At 40.5% G+C, this 27391-nt stretch overlaps 1 protein-coding gene across 1 annotated transcript in view; it reads left to right on the forward strand.

Annotated features, from left to right (window-relative positions):
* AHRR (aryl hydrocarbon receptor repressor) overlaps positions 1-27391 on the forward strand; it is a 69282-nt gene that overhangs the window by 14611 nt on the left and 27280 nt on the right. The window contains exon 3 of the mRNA XM_069853037.1: positions 25660-25760. Within this exon, the coding sequence (XP_069709138.1) occupies positions 25660-25760 (101 nt within the window). The remainder of the gene's footprint in view (positions 1-25659; positions 25761-27391) is intronic.

A 27391-nucleotide genomic window follows, 5' to 3' on the forward strand; every position in this document is an offset into this window, starting at 1 on the left:
GTGTGGTTTCTGTCTTTCTTCTAATTTAGCACTTATATTAGTGGGTCATTTCCTTTCACTCACTTACGTGTTTGGTGTGATCCAGTTCTCATCAATGTTTATCTTTAATAGAAATTGGATTTATCCCTTTTAAGAAGAAAGCAACAAAGAATTCCTCCCAGCTGGCCTGATTTTAAGTATCCTTAATTACCTGCAGTCTGCTGCAACTTTTGTCTCCTCCTGCTGTATCCATCGTGGTTGATCTCATAGCTTAATAATATACGTGGGCTTCTTACTACTTTAATTCAGATTCCTCATGTTCATTCTTTAGATTCTTTAGATGAAGCTGTCCTAAGGAAACACAGCTATTGTTTATTGTAGTATTTGAATATTTAGTGCTGCAGTCCACACTCCATAGCTTACAGACTTGTTTCTGGTGTGCTGTGCCTGTCACTCCAGTGACACTCACAGAAGTTCAGAAATTAAAACTTGATGTGGGTAGGAAAGCAAGATTTGGAGATTTCTCTGACATCTAACAGACCCTTAGAAGAGGACTGTATCTCCTTGTCGTCCCTTGTTGTAAGAGGGTGGACCTCTTTCTACTAGTTGGCTTTCTCTTTAGCTTCCTGCAAACAAGAGGGGTTTGTAGCAAAAGAAGAGTAGATTTACAAGCAGTATTTACCTCAGAATAAGCCTACACTCTGGAAGAACAAGAGGACTCTCAAACTGCTTGATTTCCTGTAACCTTTGAAGACTAAGGGTACCTGTTAGTGCACTACTAGTTAAGTGTCATATTCTGAGACTGGGTCTAAACTCCATACCTATTTTTTTGAGTAATGGCAAATAAAGGGCCTTTGTTATAAATAAGTGTCAGCACTTTCCTGGTACTCGTTGGGTACTTGTGTCATGTGCTGTAGGTTGTTCATGTTGTCAGATCTCACAAGCTCAGAGCTGTTAGCCTGAGTCAGTCATCTACACAGAGAGCTCGACTAGCTAGACTTTGTGAAATGCATTCTCTGTGGGAAATACACTGTCATCGCGATTCCTCTTGCAGAACTTCCTCTTGCAACTCCAAATCTGTATTTTTACCTCTTTTCTTTTGTTAGATGCCATTCAAGTGAGTGGCCTCAATGTTTCTCCTGGTATTGGCAAGACGGATTACGAAACCAGTGAGTTGGAAATGGCAAATGACGAGAGGGGAATCTTTGACTGTCAGTTTTCTCCTGAGGGCTTTTGGTACCAGAAGAGTTCTACTGTTTAGAACAGTAGTAGAAGTACACTCAGAACCAGACAACTTGGTCACAGGCACACATAGTGGCTGGTTTTATAGGTGTCCCTACTAACCACCATGGCTATATTGGTCCAGGGCTAGGGGAAATGCCCAAAATACTTTGAGCCATTAAGTGTGGGTTTTTATCTTTCTCTAGCTCGCTTAGTAATTTTTAACCATCCTGATTCAGTAGGCTTTTGTGCTTGGTTGCATTTGGTTAGCTCACAATATGCACCTCATGTAGCATCAATGTAAATAAATCATAGAATCATAGAATAACCAGGTTGGAAGAGACCCACGGAATGATCAAGTCCAACCATTCCTATCAAATACTAAACCATGTCCCTTAGCACCTCGTCCACCCGTCCCTTAAACACCTCCAGGGAAGGTGACTCAACCCCCTCCCTGGGCAGCCTGTTCCAGTGCCCAGTGACCCTTTCTGTGAAAATTTTTTTCCTAATGTCCAGCCTGAACCTCCCCTGGCGGAGCTTGAGGCCATTCCCTCTCATGCTGTCCCCTGTCACTTGGGAGAAGAGGCCATCACCCTCCTCTCCACAACCTCCTTTCAGGTAGTTGTAGAGAGCAATGAGGTCTCCCCTCAGCCTCCTCTTCTCCAGGCTAAACACCCCCAGCTCTCTGAGCTGTTCCTCATAAGGCCTGTTCTCCAGCCCCTTCCCCAGCTTCGTTGCTCTTCTCTGGACTCACTCCAGAGTGGATATTCGGCAAGATGAAAATGGGCCCATCTGATCCAGCAGACCAACAGACGCACTGTTTTATATTCAGTGGTGATCATCTTGCTTGAGCACTGTGCTTCCTCAACTCTTCCTCTGCAGCCAAGACCCTCTCTGGCCTAACCTAGTATCAGCTGTTGAAATACCCTCTTAGTCCTCCATGCATCAAATCCTATTATTCTACAGTACAATGAATGAACTTTTATTAACCTCATCTTCTTGAGTTAAACGGTGTTTGGATGTTGGAGACCGAGAAAGAAAGGAGCATGCATTCAGTTCGACTGCAACTCACATTTTCCTTGGATATGGAAACAAGATTGGTTTTCATCACAGGAAAGATTATATTTTTAATCCAGAAGTTGCCAGCATTCGCAACGATTGTAGAAGGTCCTAGCAATAATTCTGTCCTAAGCACTGCTGCAGTGGATGGGAGATAGGAAAGCGTTCCCTTGGGCATGAACTTTGGCTTGATTTACACTTGTTCTCAGCTTCATGAGTGATTACCATCTCTGAGAGGAAATGTGTTTCTTTACTGTCAAGAAAATGATTTACTTTGTTTCTTATTTTAAACACAGACGTGTTTTAAAGGAAAGACAATACCTCTTATTCAACAGAACAACGAATTCAGCTTGGCATAATAGAATTGCATAGGGCTTTGAAGACAAATAGGACAAATAATTTTAGGCCAGAGAAGTGTGGGAGACTGTCCTACTTTCCCTTCTCACTTTGCTACTGCCTCAATTCTGGCTTACAGCACATAGCGAAGCTCTCTGCAGAGAACTCTGAAACAATGTGGATGTTAAAGTAAGATCTGTGGCAAGGAGTAGCCATGTCACTTTTGGGACGAGTCCACATGGATTCATGCCTCTGAGAGGTACAGCTTACGAGAGTATGTGCCTTGCCATCCCAATAAAGCCACAGTTTTTTTCAGGCTCCTCTTATCTCCATGTAACAGCATAAGACACCGTGTGCCCAGACCAATATCCTTAGAGCTAGCTCAAAGATTTCTGTGCTACACGCCATCATGTCCAGTGCAGACATGCCTCTCTGGTGCTTTCCAGATCTGGTAACTTCAGTCTTTTGCATCGGTAAAATTATATTTGCTATGCCAAGGCAGATCTCAAAATGACACTTGTGGTCCATGGAAATGCAAATCTGCAAACCCATTAATATCTTGAATTAGGAGGCTGTCATTCAGATGTTAAACTAAAATGCTTCCTTTTTAAGATTTTAAAAACAATTTCAATTACAAGACTACTATTTAGCATCTGAACTTGGTAGTATTTTCATAGAGTCAAGTCATGAGGTTCTGCAATGCTGTCTCCTATGCATGGTGGCTGCTAGGACTGAGAAGTTTATGAGATGCAGTCTGAAGGCTAGGCATAAGGGCAGGGTAAATGTGGAGGTTGCAGAGGTGTGTCAAGAATACAGAAAATGCTATTATTTTAAATAGTATTTAAAACCACTTTTGCCTATCATGATTCTCAACTGAACTTCATACCTAATATATGAAGCGTAAGCTGGAGGGGAGACAATAATATTTCGTAGCCAGATCCTTAACTAGCTTCCATCACCTATTTATCAGATTTTCACATAAATGCAGTGTTGCTTCTATCTATTAACAACTCACAGATGTGTTTTACTTATTTACTTCCAAAAACTTTATTTTGAAAAACTTTTTCTGCTCCCCAGAGTCTTGCTAACTGTTAGGCCACCGAAGCTCTGAGACTATTGTCTGTCGCATGCATCAGCATCAGTATTGTCTCATTGGGCTCCTTTTTGTGTTGCTTCCTCTGTGGTGTCTGTATGTATCTATTGTTTACTCTCTTACACTAGGTATGTGCGTGTTTTGTCAGTGAGTGACTCATGTTTTATTCTGAGGGGCCAAGTGTGTTTCCAACTCTAATAGCCCTAAAGATCCACTAGAACAACTCAATCCAAGGACAAGAGAATACAAGACAAGGAAGAGGGCAAAGCTAAGTGGTCTGAGGGCTTTCTGTAATTTATTCTGTCTTTTTGAGATTTTATTTAGTCTACGATAAATTGAATTTAAATTTTGTTTACTGATAGCATTTTATTGACTTTTTTTAATGTACTCGTGGTGTGTAGTTTTTTTGCATACTGTGCTTGGAGTTTTAAATGCATTTAAAATGAGTAAGTGAATTCTAAATTAAATGCTAGCAATGAACAAAGCACTTCACTACAATTCAGGTAGGCAGCCTTGGTTAACCTAGACATCACTCCAGAAGATGCGTGCCAGTGACTGGAAGCTCTTATTTTATGTCATGCAATACTCACAACAGTGATATATTCTCTGAGTGGCAGCCTGAGGCATTTGTTCTGTGTTGGCATGGAAGGAAGGACATTATCAGATGACCCACAGACACCATTTCTCAGAATTTCTTTAACAATTAATTTTCCACGTTTTGAACAATCCTCACAGTCTTGAAGAAGACTGAAGTCTCTTCAGTTCATGCTTTTCAGTCTTCCTTGTTGTGTAATTCCCAAAACAGTTTGTCTTATCTTTGTCTGAATGCTGCCTGAGGGCAAGATTGGTGCTTCCTTCTTTTTTTCATAAACCCCTGTTCGTTTGGTTGCTGACAGCCCCGGTGCTCCAGCATCTGCTGCCAGAAGAACCTGTCAGGGTGCCGTGAGGGCTGGCAGCTCCCTAAGAGATGGAGGTTCCCCGTGGTGTCCATCAGGGCCTACCAACCAGGACCTGTCCCACCACCACCGCAGCCAGGAGTGAGGCAGCTGGACTGCACTGGGGACAGCCCCAGTTCTGGGCTGGGGCCACACTCTGCCTTCTCTCTCTGTCTTTATAGTCTGGGAGCATCTTGTCCCCCTCCACCATTTCTGGACCACACCTTCCTTTCTGAACATGATGCAAAGACTGTTGTCCAAATTTTGTATCTTCCTTGTTTTGCAGTCTTTGTTTTTCAGACCTTTTTTGACATCATCAGCATTTGTGCTCCACAGAAATCATAGCTAATAACTTCTCTTCCTTGCCTGTTTCTCTGAATAAGCAATTTGCTCTGCCACCTCTATGGGCAATTTTTTCCCATTAGGGCCATGTAATTGTAATAATCCTCGTCCCTGAAGTCTTTATTCTTATCAATCCTTTGTCCTTTTTCCATAGCTTTGATTCTTTCTCGTGCAGTTGTTCATTTTCTTCACTTTGCCCTTTATGGATGAAATGCCTTTCCAAAATTGTATCCGGGTCACCCATCAATTCCTCCCTTACAAAAGTCTTGTTAGTTATAAGCAGAGCTACGCATAGCTTGGGAGGTTTATAGAAGTATGAAAGTAAATAAATAAATTGATGATTTAGTCTGACCCAAAAGTTTATGGTTTATCACATGAATGATACAGCTGAATATGTGGAAGACATCTGTCTTTCTAGGCTGTGAATAGACCTTATTTAGATGCTTGGAAATCATAAAACAAGAGATGGGAACTGGTTTCCGCAAAGCTTACCTCATTTTGCTGTGTGATTAGTCCTATGGTTTGGCTCAATGGATTGCTATAAAGGACTTGCTTTCATTTAATTGCATTTATTCTGGTGTCTTTCGATGTTATTGGAAAGAAAATCCCAACTGATTAGCAGAGACACTTTTATTCTCTATCTAATGTAGCAGTAGCTTATTAGTCAGTGCTCTGAATGTCTACCGATATGAAATGGAATATTTTTTTTAGATCAGGCAAAGCAGATTTCACTATATAAATAAAATTTTCTTTTGATTGTAATTTGTGGTGAAATCACGTAGAAAACACAACTGATAAATTTTCTAAAATCTTGACATCCATGTGAGTACAAGTGGAAGCAGGATGCATATCAGTAAACTAAATTAAATACTTACTAAGAAAAATAACAAACATATTTTAAAACTTCCTTCAGATTAGCTCATAATTTCTTTTGTAAAAGTTCAATGCTCTATAAGAGTCTTGCCAAACACGTATCACATGGATTTACTGTGTTCCTAAAATTCCATTGAAATCCTCTCAACGCGCTCCATTTTTATAGCTGCATGGTAGATATCAGCTTGAAGATATGTGTAGGAAGTAAATCTCTGCCTGCAGTTTTTTGTTATAATAAATAAAGTGTCCGCTCTTCCCATTTACCTCTGAACCTGCAACATACATTGGCTACTTACAGACTGGAAACAGCTGAAAGAAGCTGAGAGAAGAGGACTGAAAAGAAGGAAAGATCAGATCAAAATCAAAACCGAACATATTTTGAGTTTTCTTTTTCCAGTCCAGTAACAACTTCATAAGCACTTTACTAATTGTATTGTTGCAAAGCATGTAACTTTATGTTAATCTTATATATTCCTGTGAGTGTTTCAACATCTGTACAGAAAATGCCATTTTTTCTGTGTTACTATTATGTTGTATATCAATGTCACTGAAAACTTGTCACAAAAATTCTTTATTTTTTCCAAATAACTTATTACAATGATATTGTGCCATCAAATAACCTATAAACCTCATATGAGAAAACGATCCAATAAATAACACTTCATGAAAACTTTTCTTGAGAGGATATGCAATCTAACCTAGATAATACATCTTGAAGTGATGAATGTAAGGATTTATGTGGAAAATATTCCAGTATGTTATTCTGAGAGTTAAGACAGCAAGTGAAGAAAAATGGAATTGCATTTCTTCTTTCCATACATCTTTATGTCTTAATCTACATCGCTGCGTAAAGAAAAAGGCTATCCATCTCAAAACAAGTAATATTTCAGTGAGAAAATTAGAGACATATACAATTACAGGAATTACTGTAATAGTTATTAAAGGCTGAGTCATGCGAGGGGCAGAGTGCTCTCAAATTGCTCTGTGTTCAACAGGAATTAATTATTTTCAACACTTTTTGAGAACTATCAGAACTATACAATAATTAAACCCTAGCAATACAGCCCTATAAACCTGTTTAAGGAAAGAATTCAGTCTGTTGCGCCAGATAGATACTTGGTGACGTGGCAGAGAGTTTGAAGGTATTACACATCACAATAAGCAGTCCTCATTCTTATTGATGCTAGCAAGCACTTCAGCAGTATTTAATATATTTGGTAGAAAGTGCCGTATTATCTGGGGACAGTGATTCACCCTTTTCCATTTGTCGCTGCTGACACGGCTGGGAAAGCAGAAATTATGCCAATTTGAAGTTCAGCTTTGCAATCACACCTTACAAGTATTCTGGTAGTAATTGATAATGTCCTTAACGCTGGTAGTGTGACTGAGATAATCAGCTCTGGCAGAATGAGGTGGGAAGAGGGGTCTTTTTCTGGGCAGAAGAAAGAGGAGTTTATTGTTTCTTTGTTGGCTTTATCTAGTCATGTCGCTATCTGCAGACAGAGGTTGGCGTACCTACTGTAGATATTCTAGCTTCAGCAAATATTCCATCTTCTGAATCTTTGAACGTAATGTTTAACTTGCTTAGCCTTCGTCTTGTAAATAAAGTGGAATGGTTTATCCAGCTCGAGAAAAGCCACAATGGCAAACTACAATGTGACTCTCCATCGCTCGCTTGCCAAATGATAAACACAGCAGCATGTGAAAAACATGTTGAAGAAGAATGTCAAGCCCTAAAATGCCTATAGCAGAGATTGGAAAAGTAACAGAAACTTTCCAAGGATGAAGAGGACAGCGGGAAACCTAATCTCCTTCTCACTGAGGCAGTCTGCCAGGAAAGATCTACTGTAGGCAAAACCTGGGCAAAAAGCCTGTTCTCAGCAAACAACAGGTTTGGCTGGGGAGGAAACATAAAGAGGACTGGTCAGGTCCTTAATTCCCTATAATGCCTCACTTAACTTTGGCATTAGTGGAGTAATACAAGTCAGGCCTGAGAATCTGCCTCGATCTTTTGAAAACTGCACTGCCTGAAGTTAAATGTATTTTTAGAAATCAAAACCAAAACACCATTGAAAAGGTAGAAGTCTGGGACAGGTCAACCCACATCTTCACCACTCTAGTAATTTTTCTGGAGAGTGTTTTGTGCTAGGTAAACTGGGCACCGGCTAGCCGTATTGCAGCCAGATTTGCAGTAGTAGGAGGCTGCTGGAGGGAAAGAAAACTGGAAAGTGAACTCAGATCTACACAGAGGTAATAGGATACATGTGAACATTTTGAGGGATTTCATCAGTGTACGTTCATGTCAAGCTTTTAATTAAATCTACCAATTTTATTTTTCCTGAATGCGCTTTTCCTGTTTACCGTGGTGACTTTTCCTTCCCCATTTCAGTATCCCTAGTCTGTTAATCAATTTTCTTCCAAAATCTTTCAGAAATATTTTCCACCTCTTTCTCTCTAGTGTCCTTTCTAGAGATAATCCACGTCACGTCATTTAAATTGCTTTTCTTTTTTGCAACTTTCTTATTTGTAGATTTTCTCATTTTCCCATATCGACTTTTTACCCCTTTTCCCATCTTCACTAGAGCATTCCCCCTTCTCCCTGTATTCTTCACTTCATCTCCAAGCTCTTTTTCTTATTTTTTGTCTCTACCATTCCAGGTCTAGATCTCCATCTCTTCTATCTACTGACAGACTGACTTTTGTGGGAAAGCGATGCTCATTCTTTTTTAGCTACTAAGAAAATGTTTTTGTCTCTGGTTGAGTGAAAGAAGGACCAGGCAAATCTCTTTTCCATTCTCCATGAGAGCCTTTTGCCCTATGTGGTCTGGGTGTGGTGAGCTCAGATAGCCTGCTGATGCTTTCACTGCATGGGCCAGAGGGAGGGGATGTACCTTTGATTCCCTCCCCTACACAGAGCCCTACCACAGCGTCAAGAAGATGGGAATCACTGCAGCAGAGGGATGAAGCCTTAGGGCGGGAGGAGGGAATAAATAATGAATTGTTGTCAATCCTCCCCACTGCATTAGGCTGCCAGATGATTGCTTATTCCTTGCTCCCACCCACACGCTTCATGCCACCACCAGCATTCTTGGTCCTTTGTGGCTGATGCTGTGGGCTAGCCAGCTGATGAGTCAGCTCTGCTCACCAGTGCTGTTCCAGCTTCCCATGGCAGGGATAGCTTTGGCATAAGAATTTCAGCCAGGATTATCTGTGTGGAGGCGGGGGGCACTTGGTCACATTAATGAATTTATTTAGAATTTTACCATTCTGCACTTAAAGAGCAGGTTTCCACGGGCGTGCAGTTCATCTTGTTCTCTTTACATACAGTCCGGTGCAGGGAGTTTTGAAATTGTACTATGTATACCATCTGTTAGGATGGGAGTGTGGAGTTAGTGGGAGATTCAAACTTTGAATAGGTCAGGAAATTCAAAGTTTTGTTCTCAGAGCAATTAACTACATCTTGGTCTCAGATGGTATTTTAGCTCATTGGGCTTATGTACAAAATGAATCTTGTACCACAGCTGGATTCCTGCACCACAGCTGAACTTGGCACAGGGAACAAGCAGGAGAAGAGATGATCAGAGCTTCAAAATATCTTTGTGTCTTCTTGATGCTGGGCAGGCCTGGGCCTCTTTAGTACTTTCCAGGGGTCAGAACACCCTCCAGAACTGGTGCATCCAGTGCCTCACAGCTTGTGTCAACTGGGAAACATCTGTGCAGTGGAAAATATATCAAGCATAAGAATGTTGCAGCTACCCCATTCCCTGCCTGCCCCATCTGCATTGCCTTGGCTAAAGGGCACTATGATTAAACACTTGAGCTCCTTTTCTCATCCTGCATATCAGGCGAAAACTATGCCCTGCTAGGACAGGTTGTATGGACCACTACATATGGAAGGCTCAGTCACAACAACTTGCTTTAAATTAATTTCTGCAGCTGAACTATTTGCTGTCCTCTTTAATCTGCCTTCTGCTTCAATATTGCCATGTATCATTCAGCAGTCCTGCCCAAGCTAAAGCTTAGAATCATGGAATCATAGAATCATAGAATTGTTTTGGTTGAAAAAGACTTTCAGGATCATCAGGTCCAACCATTAACCTGACACTGCCAAGTCCATCACAAGTCATGTTCCTAAGCACCACATCTATACGTCTTTTAAATACCTCCAGGGATAGTGACTCAACAACTTTCTTGCACAGCTAGTTGCAATGCTTGACAACCTTTTTGGTGAAGAAATTTTTCCTAATATACAGTCTGAACCTCCCTTGGCGCAACTTGAGGCCATTTCCTCTTGTCCTATCACTTGTTATTTGGGATAAGAGACCAACACCTACACCTTCCTTTCAGGTAGCTGTAGAGAGCATTAGGGTCTTTCTCCTTTTTCTCCAGACTAAGAAGCTCCAGTTTCCTCAGCTGCTGCTCATAAGACTTGTGCTCTAGACCCTTCACTAGCTGATGTGGTCTCACGGCAGGACCCAGCACGGCCCATGATTCAGCCTGTGCAGATCCCTCTGTAGAGCTTTCCTACTCTCAAGGTGATCGAGACTGCTACCCAACTTGGTGTCCTCTGCAAGCTTACTGAAGGTGCGCTTGATCCCCTCTTCCCGATAATTGGTAAAAGTATTAAACAGAACTGGCCCCAGTGCTGAGACCTGGGTAGCATCACTTGTGACCAGCCCGGTTTATTCCCCCTCCACTTCTAGACAAAAACTGGCTGGAAAGCACTGGGCAATGGTAGAAAGGTAGCTGAGCATCAACTATGTACAGTGTGTTGGGGCAGGAGGAAGAGAGTGAGGGTAGAAGCATTTTTTTTTGAGCATTCTTGCTATAATTTTTGTAACTGAGTTACTCAGAAATCCTTAAAGGTTGATTGTAATTACTGTAATTTTTCACAGTACTTTAACTTATTTCTAATGAAAGAAAACCTCTTAATAGCTATTTAAAGTAAATTTATTTATTAAATAACAATTTATATTACACTATTCTGAAATAGCTTTATTTTGTATTATTAGTTGGAGTATAAGTGAGCTGGATTACATTTCTCTGGCTAATTTTGAAATTAAATAAACTTCACAAAAGGACTAAAAAATAATGTAAAGGCAGATTTGCAGCTAATCCGAAGCACTGTCTGTGTGTTCTCTTATGTATACAGGTTGTGTACAGATCTCTGACTGTTAGGTGTAAGTTTTTAGAGCCGTGGAGGAAATGAGGAAAGCTTGCAGTAATTATTTGGAAATCTGCATATCAGAGGTCATTGATTATCCCGATTTTACTGTACTAAATTATTGGTCCATCTGTTCTCTAGAGTTGCAGGTCCAGTGGCACTTAGGCACGTGTATTAGACTCCTTGCATCTCCTTAGATAATGGAGACATACTGACCATACTGTCTTTGAGTAGAAGAGGTCATGTTCTTGAAAAAAGATTGCAAATATTTTATTTTCGTATAATGAGGAATATAAAAATGACTCTCAGTAAGGTCAGGCTTTTTAGGTACCAGCTCTGTGGCGAGACTGTCGTGCAGAACAGAGCTGAACAGCAAGTATTTGTGCAGCTGTTTACCCTGAAATACCCATATGTAAACTCATTCCTGGTGTTAGCAATGATTTCTTCACCAACTGCCTCCAGAAAAACAGTATAATTTGTTTTTAAAGGTAAAGTAGCACAGCAGTATTCTCGGGTATCCCTTTCCATAACTAGAAAGGAAAAATTGCCGTGTTAATTCAATATTTGCATTAGTATCCAATGCTCTCTCAGTTTAGATTAACTTCTTGTGTTTTAGCCAAAGTTCATAAAGAAGGACAAAGTCACATCTCTTTGTTTAGGCAAGAGTTGACTTTGTATATTTTTCATTTCCACGGGAAGTTGTTGCAGTGGTAAGTGAATGGGTGCAAATCAGTAACATACGACTCAGGGCAACATCTTGAGAAATTTCTCAAATCTCTGAAACTATGGCCTATCTTCAAAAAAGCCTGCGGACTTGTCTGCACTGGTTCTGTTACCCTTGAGGTCACTCTAGAGGGTACACCCTCTAGAGTCAACACCCTCCCTTTATAGACAAATGTCTCTGTCGCGTCATCTCCACCAGCGCTTCGACTGAGCTGAGAAACCGTGGTGATGCTCAGCATCTGAGGTTGAGCCTGCACCTTTACCCTGACTTCACATCCAGGATGCGAGTCTGCCAGGCTCAGACTGTGAGATCCACCAGCAGTAACCTCACAATACCCCAACCATTTTCCAACCTAATTTCCCACCATAAATACAGGCGAGACCTGGAGCAGAAAGGAGGCTGATTTTGGGCTGCCGTTGGTTTCATATCAAAGCAAGACTGGGAGGTCAACTTCCGTGTAAATGGCAACCTGCAGCGCAGATGGGAGGGGACCTCTCCCACTGCTTGAGCTAGGCGAAGGTACATATCAAGATCAATTCTGAATATCACTTTGGATGAAGCCAAGGGCACTTCACAACCTCCAGGGTCCCCAAAGCTGTCTGTAGCATGCGTGGGAGCACCTGGATGAGCTTTCCTTTGGCTAGCATGACTATTAATAGCAATGAACTTGCGGGACAGTGTGCGAACGAGTCATCTTGGCCCACACTGTGAGTCCTCAGTGAATGCTGTGCCTTCATTGCCTTCATTATGTATTTAAGCTGGATTAGAAAGCTGGTTTGGGCAAGCCTGTTTGTGCCGCCTTTAAATGAAATGTGTCTCTATGCTAATCCTCGTAAAATATCAATGAGCAATACATCCAATTTAATTCTTTAAATTGTAGGCTCCGAAGTAATTTAACAGCTTTTGAAAACTTTATTTCAGGTAATTAGTGCAAATAATTCATGATGGAACAACAACGGCTGCTTTCATTGCGCTAACTGCTTGTAAAAATAGGCCAATCCCTCCCCCCAACCCTTGACTGGGTAGAGTTGACGTACCCTAAACAGAAAAACATATAAAACATTTTTCTTTATATTCCCACCTGCCCTCCATGACCCAAAGGCCATTCCAGCTACCACCTGCAAGGGTCCATACAATAGATTAGGGTCTTGGTCATTTGTGGGACACAAATGTTTAGCCTCATCAGCTAAAACATAAAATAGGCTTTTCCATTTTAGAAACAAACTCTAACTAGCACTCATGGTGTTTTCATAGTGTTTGTTCAGAATACATTTTTGACTGTAAGCCCCTCTCCTGACCTAACATTTCTATATGGCTGGTGCTTGTACCACTGCAGCAGGGCAGTGTTTAGTTCATAGCTGTTGTTTTATTGAAGCAAATGTTTGTTTGACTGTTTATCATGACTTTTAAATATCTTAATTAGCATAATTCACAGTAGTACATGGTTGGCAAACATGAACCTTTAGGGTAATAAAAGGAATGGGCTGAATAAATATTTGGAAGCGGTGCCAGTATAGTTTAAAAACTATTTATCTTAAAGTTTTATTTAATTCTACTCAGGCAACATGACTCCATTCAGATAAATCTCTGAGCTATACTTTTTTTCCCTGCTAAAACGTAAATAAAATAGTCCTGTGACATACTAGGGGGGGGAAACCTAGATGATAACATGTCTGTGCCTTCTCTCTGCGTGGTTCGAAAGGATGGGCTGCCTCTTTAAAAGGTTTCCGCGAACCTGTATTGTTGTAGTGAGCTCTGGTAGGCGAGGGGTTGCGTGACTGCAGCAGACTCATTTGTGACCTCAGAAAAGTGGTTATGAAAGTGATCTCTTGATCAGAGGAATAGAGCTCTGCTGCCTGCCAGACCAGCAAGGCAGAAATGAGCCTCCTCCCTGTGAATCTGCCCCGGCAGGAGAAAAATGTTCCTCTTTTGCATGCAGTCTTCACAAACTAAGTCTTTCACGGTTCCTCCGAGAAATAGCGTAAAACAAAGCAGGGTCTACAGTACACATGTTCTCTAGTTAACTTTCACATTTTTTGAGTATGTGCAAAGGCATCTTTGCTTTTGCTTTTGCTTTCTGTAACTCGCAGTGTCAATTTTCTGCCTTAAACCTATTCATATTTTCTTTAGCACAGCGCTAATGAGCTTTGTTTCAATGGTTATTAGACTGACCCTGGCAGCAAGTCACTGTGTATATCCAATAAAGATCATATTATACATGATGAAAAAACAATATAAACTGATGTTTATGTCACTTAGTGAGTGTAGAGCAGATCTGATGAACAAGTAGGTAAAAAGTCACCAGTTTTCACAGAATCATAGAATCACCAGGTTGGAAGAGACCGACTGGATCATCGAGTCCAACCATTCCTATCAAGACCTTGACAGAGTAAGAAGCACTACGAGTCATTTATGCATCATAATTATTTTTATACATGCGATTCACGTAGTATTGATAATTCAGTGAAAACAATAATTAGCTATAATTACTTTGAAAGTTGAAGTAGCAATCCTTTCTGTTTCATGAATGGGAGCCAAGTTCTCTGTCCTCATCCCATAAGGAATACTCGTTATTTCTTTTGCAGTTTGCCATGAGTCAAGATAGCAGGCGCCTTCATAAGAGTCAGACTTGCCTGTTCAAGTCAATGACACATATGCAGAAGAGTTTAAATTGGAGAAAAGGTTATATTTTATTAGCTAGGACTTTTTTTCTGAAATACAAATCATTGTTTGGGTGTTTCTTGTCATTACATGGGACGAGTCTGATAAGAGCTCTGTGGCTTTTAATTTTATCTCTATATAGAGGTAGTTTCTGTTTTTCAAAAGCAAATCAAAGTAGGACCACAGTTTAGACTTTTAAAGCTTTCAAATATTACCTTTCCTGCCTTTTTTAAAGGCCACATTTTTTATTATGCTTAGAAAATGTGAAGGTCCTAATTCTGGTTGCTGACCCAGGGACTGTGGCATTCTTTTTAAAACTTAATTTCTCTAGCACAAAGAGGGAGAGAACATCTAAGACCATTGCTGGCCTGCTTAGGCTCTTTAGGATCTTCTTGGGATCTTTTTCAGAGCATAGAACCTGCCTGTGAAAAAAGGCAAAGCAAAACGTTTGTGAGGAAGTGAAAAATGGAGGTTCTAGTACTAATTGAACGCATCATCTGCATGTGTTTTCTGCTTCTGCAGAAGGTTCCTGTTCTGCAAAGCAATTTATTTTTGGACAAACCATCATGTCTTGTCTGCAGGTCCTCTGACTTACAAGGGATTTCAGTTGAGAGCAAGGTCCATCTGTTTGGATAGCTTTTCATGACTAGTCTTTAAATGCATAAAATTAAAATATTAATGTGTACAAAACCAGATTAACCATATTCAGGGATTGTAACATTATCAATTTAGGGTTCTGATAGTTCAGCTTTTGACTTCTGTTGTTCGTTTGCTCATCATTCTGAGCCTCTAGGCAAGATTTTCATGTTACTGGTTTTCTTCAGCATTCTAAAAAGTTCTGGAATACAGTTCAGTGTTTTAAAATTATCCTGAAAATCGATTCTGAGAGAATATTTTTAACTTAGATACTGTTCCTGATGTTTCATTTGCCTGTATCTTGTCTCAGCACATTCTTTTACTTCCTGAAATAGAAAAGCCAAAGCTCAAAGCCTTCCACTCAGGCTCATTTTTCCCACAGCCCATTTGGTTCATTTAACCTCTCAAGGCAGTCGTGGCAGTCTCCACATATAGCAGAAAAGACCAAAGCAAAGCAGCTCTGCCTTAGAAAGGGAGTGCTGTGTTGTGTGATGTATATGTGTGTGAGCATCAATTATTGTGCAACACTGTGCTGCGGCATCCATCTGACTTAGAGGTGGAGATCCTCCATTTCTGCTGTCAACTGTTATTTGAAGTACACTGGAAAGCAAATGTAGCTGTGTCTTTGCCTTTAATAGCAAATTCAGCAGATATTGAGGAATTGCTCTTACGATATTTCTGACTCTGAAACTGATGAAGCCAGATTTGGTTTTCTGGGTAGCATATGCACATCCTGTGCACTAAGGTCTCAATGTGAATATTTTAGATGCAATGTTTATTTCATCTTAAAGGTTTCCTTTATCCTCTCTAGATCGTGTGCCTTGGCTATTTTTAAACAGTCTCTTGGGTGATATACTGGCCTACTGACATATACTCTTTCAACACTCCTCTAAGAGATACTGATTAAATGCCCTCTGGGAGCTAGCAGGTATGAATTTAGCTTGTGCCTTTCCATGCAGAGAGGGGCAAATGAAATTATAAAGGGACAAGAATGTTATAAAAGTAGTAGAAATTGAGGACTGGAAGCTCAGGAGATAGTCTGGTTGAAACATAGACCTGGAAAAGAGCTTATCAAATCCAAAAAGGCTATCAAAGATCATGTAAATCTCAAGTAAGTCAGTCATTGTCAGTTTGATTTAATCAGGAAGGGAGAGAGATACTTTCTTATACACTTTCCTCGTTGCATTTATTTTCATGCTGGGTCTTTGATTTAATTTCGTTCTTCAGGGATTGATTTACTAAGTGTTCCAAACTGTAGATCTAGATTGAAGATGGTAAAATGGTGCACATTTTCTGCATCCAGTAAAGACTAGAAATTTTTGTGATATTCTCAAGATAAATCCATTGTCAGGTCTTCATTGCATTTCTTCTGTAAGATGCAATTCTTAGTGTCCTTTTCTAAAGTGGAGAAAATTCCAGTAGACTCTAGTTGCCTACTTATGAACACATAACTTTTCTCTTTGCTGTCTTTTCAGTAAAAATGGATTTTTGTCTCATTAGTTATGTTTCTGAAAAATAACTCAGACTCAAATTTATTTCAATAGGCTGTTTATCGTAAGAGAAATTTTTTTTGTTTGAATGCAATGATTAGTCACAAGCTGGTCTTTCATCATATGCTTAAATTTAGTCACATAGAGGCTTTCTCATAAGGTTCTGATTTTTCTTATTGTTGCTTCTGTGATATACTTTGTTTTGCGTCACAGATGCTACTCTTGTTCATCTGTTGTTTATTTTGTCTCTGCAACAAATTTTGTGGACAAGGACGTGGCATTGCAGTGAGAATATAACAACATAAGAAATGCAATTCTGTGTCACACCAGTGGCCCATCTAGGCTGGTATTGTTATCTCCAAAATTGCTGTCTTTTATTTGCTTTACAGCATTCTTGTACTGATGTCACTGAGCACTTCACAGTCCTCATATTATGGGGCTGGATGAACAGTAGTTCTATATTCAGTCTATCCATTGCTTTCCTAATTTTGTAAATCTCTGTTACATCTCCCCTCATCCTTCTCTCCTCAGCAAACAGCCATTTCAGCTTCTCCTCAAAGGGCAGCTGCCTCCACTGTGGACCCCTGTCCATTGTTGCATTATTTTCATTGGGAGAATCAAATCAGTGAAAAAAATGGCCTTGTGACAACAAAATAATATGAGCTGTATCAAAAAAAGGACTGCATTCTTGCAGCATAGAGAGACTAGGTGCTGGGAATTCAGAGAATATAAAGATCCTCAATTGTATATTTCCCCACAGAGGGTTTTTAAAATAACTGGACAAGGGAAAAAATGAACAGCGTTTCAGCCAACTAGCCACCATGAAGGACACCTCAAAGAACTGGGAAACTCTGCAACCTGTTTTGAGAGGCTATCTATCTGCTCCATAAATGCTAGAATCATTGTGTCCTGATGTGCTATTCCTCTGCATATGAACTTCTATAATAATTTGCGGGATTTGCTGAGATCAGACTCAAGCAATCAGGATGTGGGATGTCAGAACACACTGCAGTACACACCAGGCAAATGTGGAATGGTTTGGTGAAGTCTGAATCCCTCTACAGAGACCTAACATGCAGTGTTTCAGAGCGTGGTGCAGATGAAAACAGAAACTAGAGTAAGACAAACATTAAACTGCATTGATTGTACATTCTGAGATTCTTAACTCTGGAATTAACAAAAAAATAAGCAAGTTTTCTGATTATAGAACATTGATTTTTTTCTACATTAAATTTGTGCTGTATGACTCAACTCTGATTAATGGACATGTAATTTACAAACTCATAACTTAAGAGGTAAAGAATTTATTGGAATAGTTTTAATTTTTGTGACGGATGTGGGTATTGATTTGAAAGTGGACTAAGTTGTTTACAGATATCTTATTCTAGGTTGCAGATCACTCAGGATTGTGATCCATTTTGTAGTTTGATAGAATAACCTGTTTGTATTTACCTTTTATGGATTTATTCAAAAGAATGTACAAGCAAATACACACTCAGACCAGATAACATATTACAGCTTAATTAAACTAAGAATGGGATAATACAGGGATAAAATCAAGGCCCCAAGACTAAACCCATAAATCAATAAGTTCCCATCATCAAATCATCCTATTTAAAGTACTAGGTAATCAATGGAATTATGAAGATGAAACAGAAAACAATTATTTGGAATAAGTCTTATGTATTGGGATAAATTAGAAGGACTTAAGGTCTATGGCAGTCTTATACCCTATATAATCTGGTAGACCAGCTGATAACTCAAATATTTACTCACAGTGATGCAAGCAGGCCTCTAAAATATCGTCTTTGCCAATGTGTAATGTGGGATTGTCTGTTGGGGAGATCATCTGTTGAGTCATATAAAGAGAGAAAGGTTGCAGCAATAAGCTGCAGAGAGGAAATGTGCTTTCTAGACAAGTTCTTTTCAGTCTGTTTCTTGTATAATTAGCACACGATTGGGTTTTGCATGGAGACACAGCCCTTCTTCGGATCTGTGATCCCTCAGAAGTTATGGGGAAAGGGAGATGCTACAATCCCAGACTACATAAAAACATGACATATAAGGTTGTTTCTTGTGAGCCACTTGTGTAACATACAGATGGAACAAACCATCAAAAAAAATTATAAGAACAGCTGATAATTCATATATTTTCCATATACACACACTTTTTGTGACAGCCACTTAACCATTTTCAGGATTTTTTAAATTATTCTACACATTTTACAGACCAAAAATAGTGGAAACAAGAAGTGTCCATCCAGAAGTTATCCTAACGCTCATTCACCTGGATCCATAAGCAGCTCTTACCTTACAAAACTAATCCTGTTTGTAACTAAACAATGACATTTTTCCTGGAGGAAATGTGAAAAGTCCGTTACTGGGGATACTCAACGAAAGCCCTGAGCAACCTCCTAACTAAAGTTGCCTCTATTTTGATCAGGATAGGGTAAGGCAGATGACCCTCAAAGGTCCCTTCCAGCCTACAACTTTCTAAGTTTCTGTGATTCCTTATCCCAGCTCAATAAATAGGCCTGGGTTTCCCACAGGTAAAAATCTTTCCTAAAGATTCGCAGAACTCCTTGCACCGCAGCACAACGGAACATGAAAAGGTAATGCTTTCAGCTTCTCAGCATTCCTCATCTAAATTGTAGTCCCCAAAGGCACACAGACCTCCTTCTCACATGCAAGAAAAAAACACCCTGACTTGGTCATCTCCCCAAGATGCCCTCAGTTTTTGCTGCTTCTTTTTTACCAACACCCTGAGTCTGGTGCTGCCTTTTGGCTGGACCCCCTTTACTACCTGCCCTGATGGCACACTAGCTTTGTCCCAAAGACTTGGTCTGTTGATCATGAACTCCTGCCCCAAACCAGTTCCCTTCCTTACACAACCTTGCTGAGCAGGTCAAGAGGGAAATGATCAGACTGACATATTTTAGAGGGCAGCGTGAGGAAAAGCAGGGATTTTTGGAGGAGAGCACAGCAGGATTGCCCAAGGCAAGAGGCTCACTCGTCTCCCTTTCTTGCCTGCTGGAAACACTCCCTGAGATCTCATCCTTAATATCTTGTCTAATCACCATGAAATCCTCTAACGAGCCAGATCTCTTAGGGCTGATGCTCCTAGGAAAACTATAGGAATGTGAGATTTCTCCCTCTTTTCCATGTTTTTCTGTAGAGATAATTTCCATATGTACTCTTAGATACACAGACAGCAGCGGCTGCTGGATTGCCATTTCAGAAAGTTTATCTCATTTGCAATAATTTCTAAAAAAGACAAACCCGTCCAGTGGAGTACAGCGAAACCAACCATTTTCATGATCGCTCTGGCAGGATTTTTTACTGTTTGCAGAAGGATTGGACTTCGGGGAAACACTCCTCACCTTTCACACTGCAGGTTTTATCCCTCTCCCTGCTGCACAAGAGTTATTTTTCTGATTCTTTCCTTTAAGCCCCTTTGCTTTTTTTAGGCAACTTCCAGATATGTGATACAGTATATAATGAGGAATTAGATTCCATTACACGAAGGCTTAACCTCCTCGAAAAGCATTCAGCGCTTGCCAGGAGTCATCAATATTTAACAGCTGTTGTTATTATGAAATACTTCATAGGGTAATGCGGCTCGTCTGCTCGCACGCAAGGGTTTGAACGGGCGCCAGGCCCCTGTCAGAGCTGCTGGGAGATTGACAGGCGGTGAGGTTTGCGTGACAGCGGGGATGGGGTTAGTCAGCAGTCTGCCTCCTCCACAGCAGGGACTTCTCCTCCCCCTCACCTACACTTCAAAAGGTCCCCTCCGGACAGGGTGGGGAATGTGGGCTGGGGTCTCGGGCTGGGGTCTCAGCGGGGCTGAGATGGCCCCGCCAGCCCGTGTAAGGGCTACGGAGAGAGGAGGGTTGTCAGGCAGTGGCATCTCTTTGATGCCCCTCACACGCGTGGGGGAAAATGGATGAGGGTCGCTGGAGAAGGGGAAAAGTGGTTCTGGAAGAAAGAGGGGACAGGATCTGGAAAGCAAACAGTTGGGGTTGTACCTTAAATAAATGTCATGCTGTACTTGAGAAACTTCAAAGGGCAGTCAGATTTCAAAGCATCTCTTAAGAAGAAGCAGACTGAGAAAACCGCTAAGTTGGGAAGGAAAACTTTTCATTATTGCTAGCGTAATTTCATCTGGCGTTCTCGTAGCCTCCACAACAGGACTGAGCACCATACATCTTTTATTCAGAGGGTGCATTTTGATGCTGATCTCTTTTCTGAAAGCATTTGTGCAATCTGTATGTTGTGGCATTTCAGAGTACGAACACCCCTTTCATATTATTTGGCAATGTGTAATAACTGTCCTTCGTGTTGTATGTTGTTTATTTTCAGCATGCATCTAATGCGTGCTGTCCTTATTGTGACTCGGTGTTCTCTGCAACACAGCAAGAGGAAACAGACCATTTCAGTTCATGGCTGTAGGTTAGTTAAGCAGAATTGCTCCTACCAAGTGTTTCCTAGTTGTTTTGTTTTGTTTTCTTAGCATTCAGGGTAACACGAATAGCTGATTCTTCCTGCAGCTTGAAGATCCAGGAAGAAAGACCCTGTTTTCACTTCCTTTCAACTAACAGCTACCAAAAGTAAGACTCATATTCATAAAGCATTATCTCTGAACCCGCAAGCTAGATTTGAGAGTTTTCGTGTGCCCATTTTAAGAAATGATTTATCCCCTGAGCATCACTGGAGAGAAATGGTCTCACAGCTGCTCCTCGTAGAAAGGCTTGAAACTGGTATGCCTGCATCATACCGAGTCTGAAGAAGACAGTGCTGTCCCCTTCTTACACCTCAAATGAATCCAGGGAGGGTGTTCACATAAGAAACAGCATCCCTTCACTGCTCATCTCGCCTGTGCTGTTGCTTGATGCAGGTAGCCTGACAAGTGGAATGCCTCTGGGATGGCTGGGGCACAGTTTGATCGTGCATTAGTTTATTACAGAGCTTAGCTCAGCAGGTAATTTTGCTGATTGTTTTCTGCAGAAAGAAGGTTGTACTTTAGTGGGAAGAGGTACAGAAACACTTCGGGGAATGTAATCCTATAGGTTTAAAAAGTACAGTTTTACTGGAGTCCTGGAATTTCCATCCCTCTGAACTAAAGAGTGTTCTGCAATGAATAAATGTTCTATTATTTCTGGGGGAAAGGGAACGGCTGGTTTCATCATTCTTCTTCTATAGACTTTAAAGAGTGAGGCAGCTTTTCTCTTCTGTACAATATTCCAGATTTGATTTTCAAGCCAAAGGGTCTGCAAATACAGATAGTGATGCTTGTATCAGAACTGGAGGTTCAAAAGAGATGTCAGTTTTTTTACAGTGTTCTAGGGAGAGACAATGCATCTGTGAAGAGCTCAGCAGCACTATCTGAGACAGTCCCATACTCCATTCAGCCAAACATATCATCCCTTTTGTGGACTTTTTTCCTTGCATTAATTATCTGACAATTCTAACTCTACATTTTTTTTTCTTATTTCCACTCTTTTCACCTCTTTTAGACTAGAAATTGGAACAATGTACTCAGATATTTGACCCTTCTTTCAGGGAATTGTACTGCCCAGTTTTCTTCATTTTCCCAGCCTTTTTTTCCCCCCATCCTAACCCCCTCCCTCCCTGCCCTGTATACTTCCACAGAGTTGTCCTTCTGTAGGATCCAGTGTTTCCAAACCTGTGGGGTTTTAATGTTGACTGGGATTGCACCATGCTCCTTAGATCACACGACCTTGCACAACTGTCAGCCCTGGTACTTGTGTATCTTCTATTTATCACCTTATGGTATCAATATGCTCATTCATCATCTTTGGCAGAACAGCTCCATCTTCTGTTTTATTTTGTGTTCTGGAAGTGCAGGCTGGATAAGTTGTGCTCAGAGAAAGGTCTCTGCTGTTCCTGTTTCCCATCTCTTCAGTTTGCCAGTTTTGAAAATAATAGGTGACCGCTCTATGCTGCGTTGCTGACGATCTAGTCCAAAGAGTTGCCTCTCCCATAGAAAGATATCCAGTGCTCCATAAAGCTAAAACTTTCCTTTTTGGGGGGGGATTGGTTGTTTTTTTTTTCAGCCAGTAGCATTCATCAGACTGCCTGCAATATCAGGTTTTTTTCTTGCCCTGTTCTTGATATAAGGGAACTCCAGCAGCCAGAAGTTTTCCCCTTAGGTCACTGAGTCATGTTTTGCTGTTTGTTATTTTTTAAGTTTCCTAAGCTTGTTCCTCCCCGCCTACTAGAGACAGTACTCCTGCATTCTCCAGCCTTTCATTTGTTTTCATCATCATAGGCTTCACCTTTGCTTCAGAGGGCCACCATTAATGTGATGCCTAAGCCTGAAAACAGCTGCCTTGGCATCAGTCTTTGCTATGAAGCCACCCATCATAACCAACGCTTACTTTCCTTCAGTTCTCCCACTTGATTCTTGGTGGTGACAGGGATATTGTTAGGCTGCTCTGTTTTCCCTGTTTTCCTGCTAATCAGATAACATCTTGAAGTCTCTCCTCCTCACCCCATCATGTCTGGCTTTTCCTCTGCCTCATCCATTCTGGAGATCTGCCTTTCTTGCTCTTTCTCCAGGTGAGAGGCTATCACCATCAGTATCATCTCTTCTGAGCTGTCACTGCAGTATCAGCCAAGCCCTGGGTGAATTAATTGAGTAGTTCCAATGCAAGGCAGGGAGAACAAAAGTGAACAGCAAGCAGTGGCTCTGCTGCTTCAGGTATAAGGAAAAAATGTCCCTGTCCCTGAAGAGCTCTTGCTTCTTGGCACAAAGGGTATCATTTGTCTTTGATGGTGCAGTAGGTCTCCTTGCAGTCTATGCCAACAAGTAGAGTATGTTATGAAACGGATGTGTGTGGCCTAATGTACGGGTAACTCTAGCTGGCACAATAACATTAAAATACTTTCCATTTGGAGATGGAATTTATAGTAGCCAGATGAGCTGTGGAACAAACGTCTCTTGTGCTTCTGCTGCTGTGTTTGTGTGAGCCTGAAGGCTAACAAACAAGCAGGGAGCTCTGGCCCGCTCAGTTGGGTAAAATAATAGTTTCCACTAGTGCTGAAGTTCAAACTGGTGGAATTTTCATAACACTGAAGGAACACATCAAAAAAATAAACCTTCGTTTCCTCTCACCCCTCCCTGTCTGTCCTTTAACCTGCACAAGGACTGCAAACCACTGTGTCGGTAATTACAAAAACATCTTTTCTGATGGAGGAAACTCTAGGAGAAGCCATCGGAATAGGGGCCGGGCTTTAAAAATTATTGTCAGGAGTGTCCATATGTCTGTTCTTATGGAGAGGCATAGCAGAAGGCTTGGCTGGTTGGGGCGGGGTAAAGTGACATCTTCCTAATGAGTTCCAAAGTTGTGCCAAAATAAAAATGCTGAGTAAATAATCCCTGTGTCCTGTTCATAGCAGCCTAGCTGACAAGTCTGAAATCACAGAATTGTTTTGGCTGGAAAACTTGGGTAGGGATCTGTTTTCGGCAGTTTGGGATTTTTCTGATGTGTTTTCCCATGCCCAGGGGAGGGATTTATTACATCTAATTATATATTAGAGATGAACGCTATGGGGTAGTGACCGACATTATCACTGGAGGCAAATATTTACAAAGTAAGCAAAAAAACATCACAAATGTTCAGTCAGTGTGGTTCTGCATTGCCATCATCTGCTGTAAAACACTGATGTATCTTGCAACAGTCCCTCACTAGGCTGTCACATTGGAAAGGGGCTCTTGCACTGCCCTCTGGAAAAGAAGTGACTCCATTTTGATCTTCTCCTCGATCATTTGCAACAAATATTATTCAAGTAATTTTAAAATGTAGACCTTTTTCTTAATTTGGTATCTTCCTAAAAAATTAAATCAGCATCAGAGGCTCACTGGCTGTCTCTTGTTAGTCTGATTTGGTATTAACTACTCCTTTCCATCCTAACCCTTCTTTTGTTTGGATTAACCATCTCTGCCTGTGGCTGCTCCAGCTTTCCTTTAGCTGGAAGGGACAATGTGTATTGAATGTCCCAGCTAATCTCACTGGTATGCTCTGCTCTCTCATTCTCTCTGTTGAAAGGCGAACAAGCAGAAAACTGAATTTCTGTTTGCTACTGGGGTATGACCCGTCTCTGGGAAGGGGCAATAAGGCTGAAGCCAACTCCTTCATTTTCACTGACCAAATGATAAAGACAAGTTCCTGTCATGCTCCCTAGATGATGCAAAAGCCAAATGTTATCAAGTGATGTCTGCCTTCTCAGAAATTCTTTTATTATCATAGAATCATAGAATAACCAGGTTGGAAGAGACCCACCAGATCATCGAGTCCAACCATTCCTATCAAACACTAAACCATAACCCCTTAGCACCTCAAAATTGTCTTCAGGAATGGAATTGTATTTCAGGGATTTTTCTGTGGGATGCATTGATATGAAAACTTTAATCTGAGTATTCAAAGTTATTTCAGATTAAGCAATGCTAACTCGTGTGCAGGAAGACCACTCACCAGTTTTGACTCTCATGAAGATTATTATTCAGAAAAATAGATGCAATTTTAATCCACAGTGAGAGATTTTCTTGAATTACATGTAGTAAATGCAATGCTAAAAAAGCCCTTTAAATCTCTGTCTAAAAATGAAACAGTTTAAGAACATTCCCTTGAATCTTACAATCAGGCTCAGACTCACAGCAGTGAATAGGGTAAAGTGAGACTGAAAATAATAAGATGCCAAGAAGACCAACACTGAAAATAGGAAACTTATTTCAGTCTCTTGTCTTCTGAAATGCCTATATAGGCATATCTTTATGTTGTCATAATACATATTTTTACAAACAAAACAACTTGCTAACTTTCTTTTGTTTCTTTCCTGTGGATTTTGGTTGTTACTTTCTGTAGAGCTTGCTAATGGAAAAAATATGTTCAATAAAAATGTGATAGATATTTCACATAAAAACCATCTGGATTGCCAAATATGTATCTATCTCACTCACGACAAAAGAAAGTTGTCAGTAACTGAGATCCAGACCGCAAAGACTTTAACTCCCAAAGACTTTAACTCCCAATTAAATCAGTGCATATTAAGTGCCTAAATAAGAATTTTAGTCTGGCAGCCCTAATCATTATGATTTCTAAATTGGTAATAATTCTTTCCGACAGCCATTCAAGAGAAGCACTTTAAGAAGCAAGTTGGCCAAACCATCAAAGAAGACAACGTATCTAACAAGGCTGCTGTACAAGAAGGTGGACTTCTCCTGGAAGTGAGTGACAAAATGCTGTCTTTTCCAGATCGAACTTATTTGGTTAGATGATACTCAAGTTAATGTTTTGCAGCAACTTTGAACAAATGGTTGGTCTTGGTGCGAGTCATTCAAGAATACTAATTGTGAGTGCTTCTTGCAAGAGCAAAACTGAGTCACAACAGTCCTGATCAGTCTCCATTTGGACAATTGCACCTTGCGATCTAACATCCTCAAAATTACCAGTGAACCCCAATGGGCCAGTTCCCAGTTCTTTTTCACTTGGAGTGATAGCAGAGGTTTATTTTACTTCGTCCATATTTTGATGATGCCAACAAGATCTGGTTTGTGCTCAGAGCTGAGATTGTTCTAGGATATTTTAATTTATCCTACTTCCTCAACTCTGTGCTCTGAGGGAAGCCATGTGTGCAGAAGTTATTCCTTCTATGTACTTTTATCCCCTTTAGGATGACTTTATATTGGCAGAGCAGCATAAAGGGGCCGTACTGTTACTGAGAATTAGATCTATTAATCTGGATGAAGAATTAATGCTGCTCTGAACCAGATAGAGCACAGCAGTCCATCCCAGATATATCTGCATTTCAGACACATGATGTAAGAATGCCTGTTATACACTAAGGTCCTTGGAAATTCCTGTCTGTTTAAGACTACATATGTATAGTTATTTTGAATAGGATAATACGCATGGTATAAAGATTGTGTTTTAATGACAGCTCTGAGATACATGTAAATATAAATTAAATAGTAGCCTCCAGCAAATAAGTAACTGTATACTACTAAAGCAAAAAAAGATGCTTTATTATGGGATCCAGTATCATAAGTTGTTCGAGTCTGTGGAATGGAAACTGGCACCCTGACTTCCCTCCTCTCACTAGAATCATAGAATAGTTTGGGTTGGAAGGGACCTTAAAGATCATCTAGTTCCAACGCCCCCTGCAATGGGCAGGGACACATCCCACTAGATCAGGCTGCCCAAGGGCCCCTCCAGCCTGGCCTTGAACACCTTCTCATACCTCACAAGATTCTAATTTTTTATTTCAAAGCAAGTAACACAGAGGCATCTGAATAGTTGATGCTTATGCTAAAATGAGATATTTGGCTGTCAGATACTATTTGCGATCATTTCCATTCTCAATGTTTAGAGGGTACAGGGAGTACAATAAATGATAAATGTGGCAAGAATCTACATTTTAGTGAGGGTCTTCTACCTTTAGTTTATGTTTTGCTGGGTGTATTTTACATGTCTACAAGTTATAATTAATTATCTTCAAGCAGTAGCCCTACTGCTAGGAGCACAGAGAGGCAACTCTGATAAATAATTTTGGGTAGGTTACAAGAGACTAGTAGTGCTGATTATGCTCATGGTCTGCTTACTACAATGCATATTAGAGTCATATTACTTTTGAATACGAGAGAGATTTTATCCTGTATTATTCTTAAAGTAGACCATTAATTAGATGATTAAGTGCATTTTAATATGAATGTATCCACCAGGCTTCATTTATGGGCATGTCTGACCTAGAATAAGCAGATGAATTTTCCTTAAACCTTGTTGGGAATGTTCCCTGAGGACTGAGTTTGGCTTGGATGCTCATTCAGTGGCCATGTCTCGTGGAGAAAAGTGGTGTTTT

This window comes from Phaenicophaeus curvirostris, chromosome 3, assembly GCF_032191515.1.
Source record: "Phaenicophaeus curvirostris isolate KB17595 chromosome 3, BPBGC_Pcur_1.0, whole genome shotgun sequence".
In the NCBI taxonomy this organism is placed as follows: domain Eukaryota; kingdom Metazoa; phylum Chordata; class Aves; order Cuculiformes; family Cuculidae; genus Phaenicophaeus; species Phaenicophaeus curvirostris.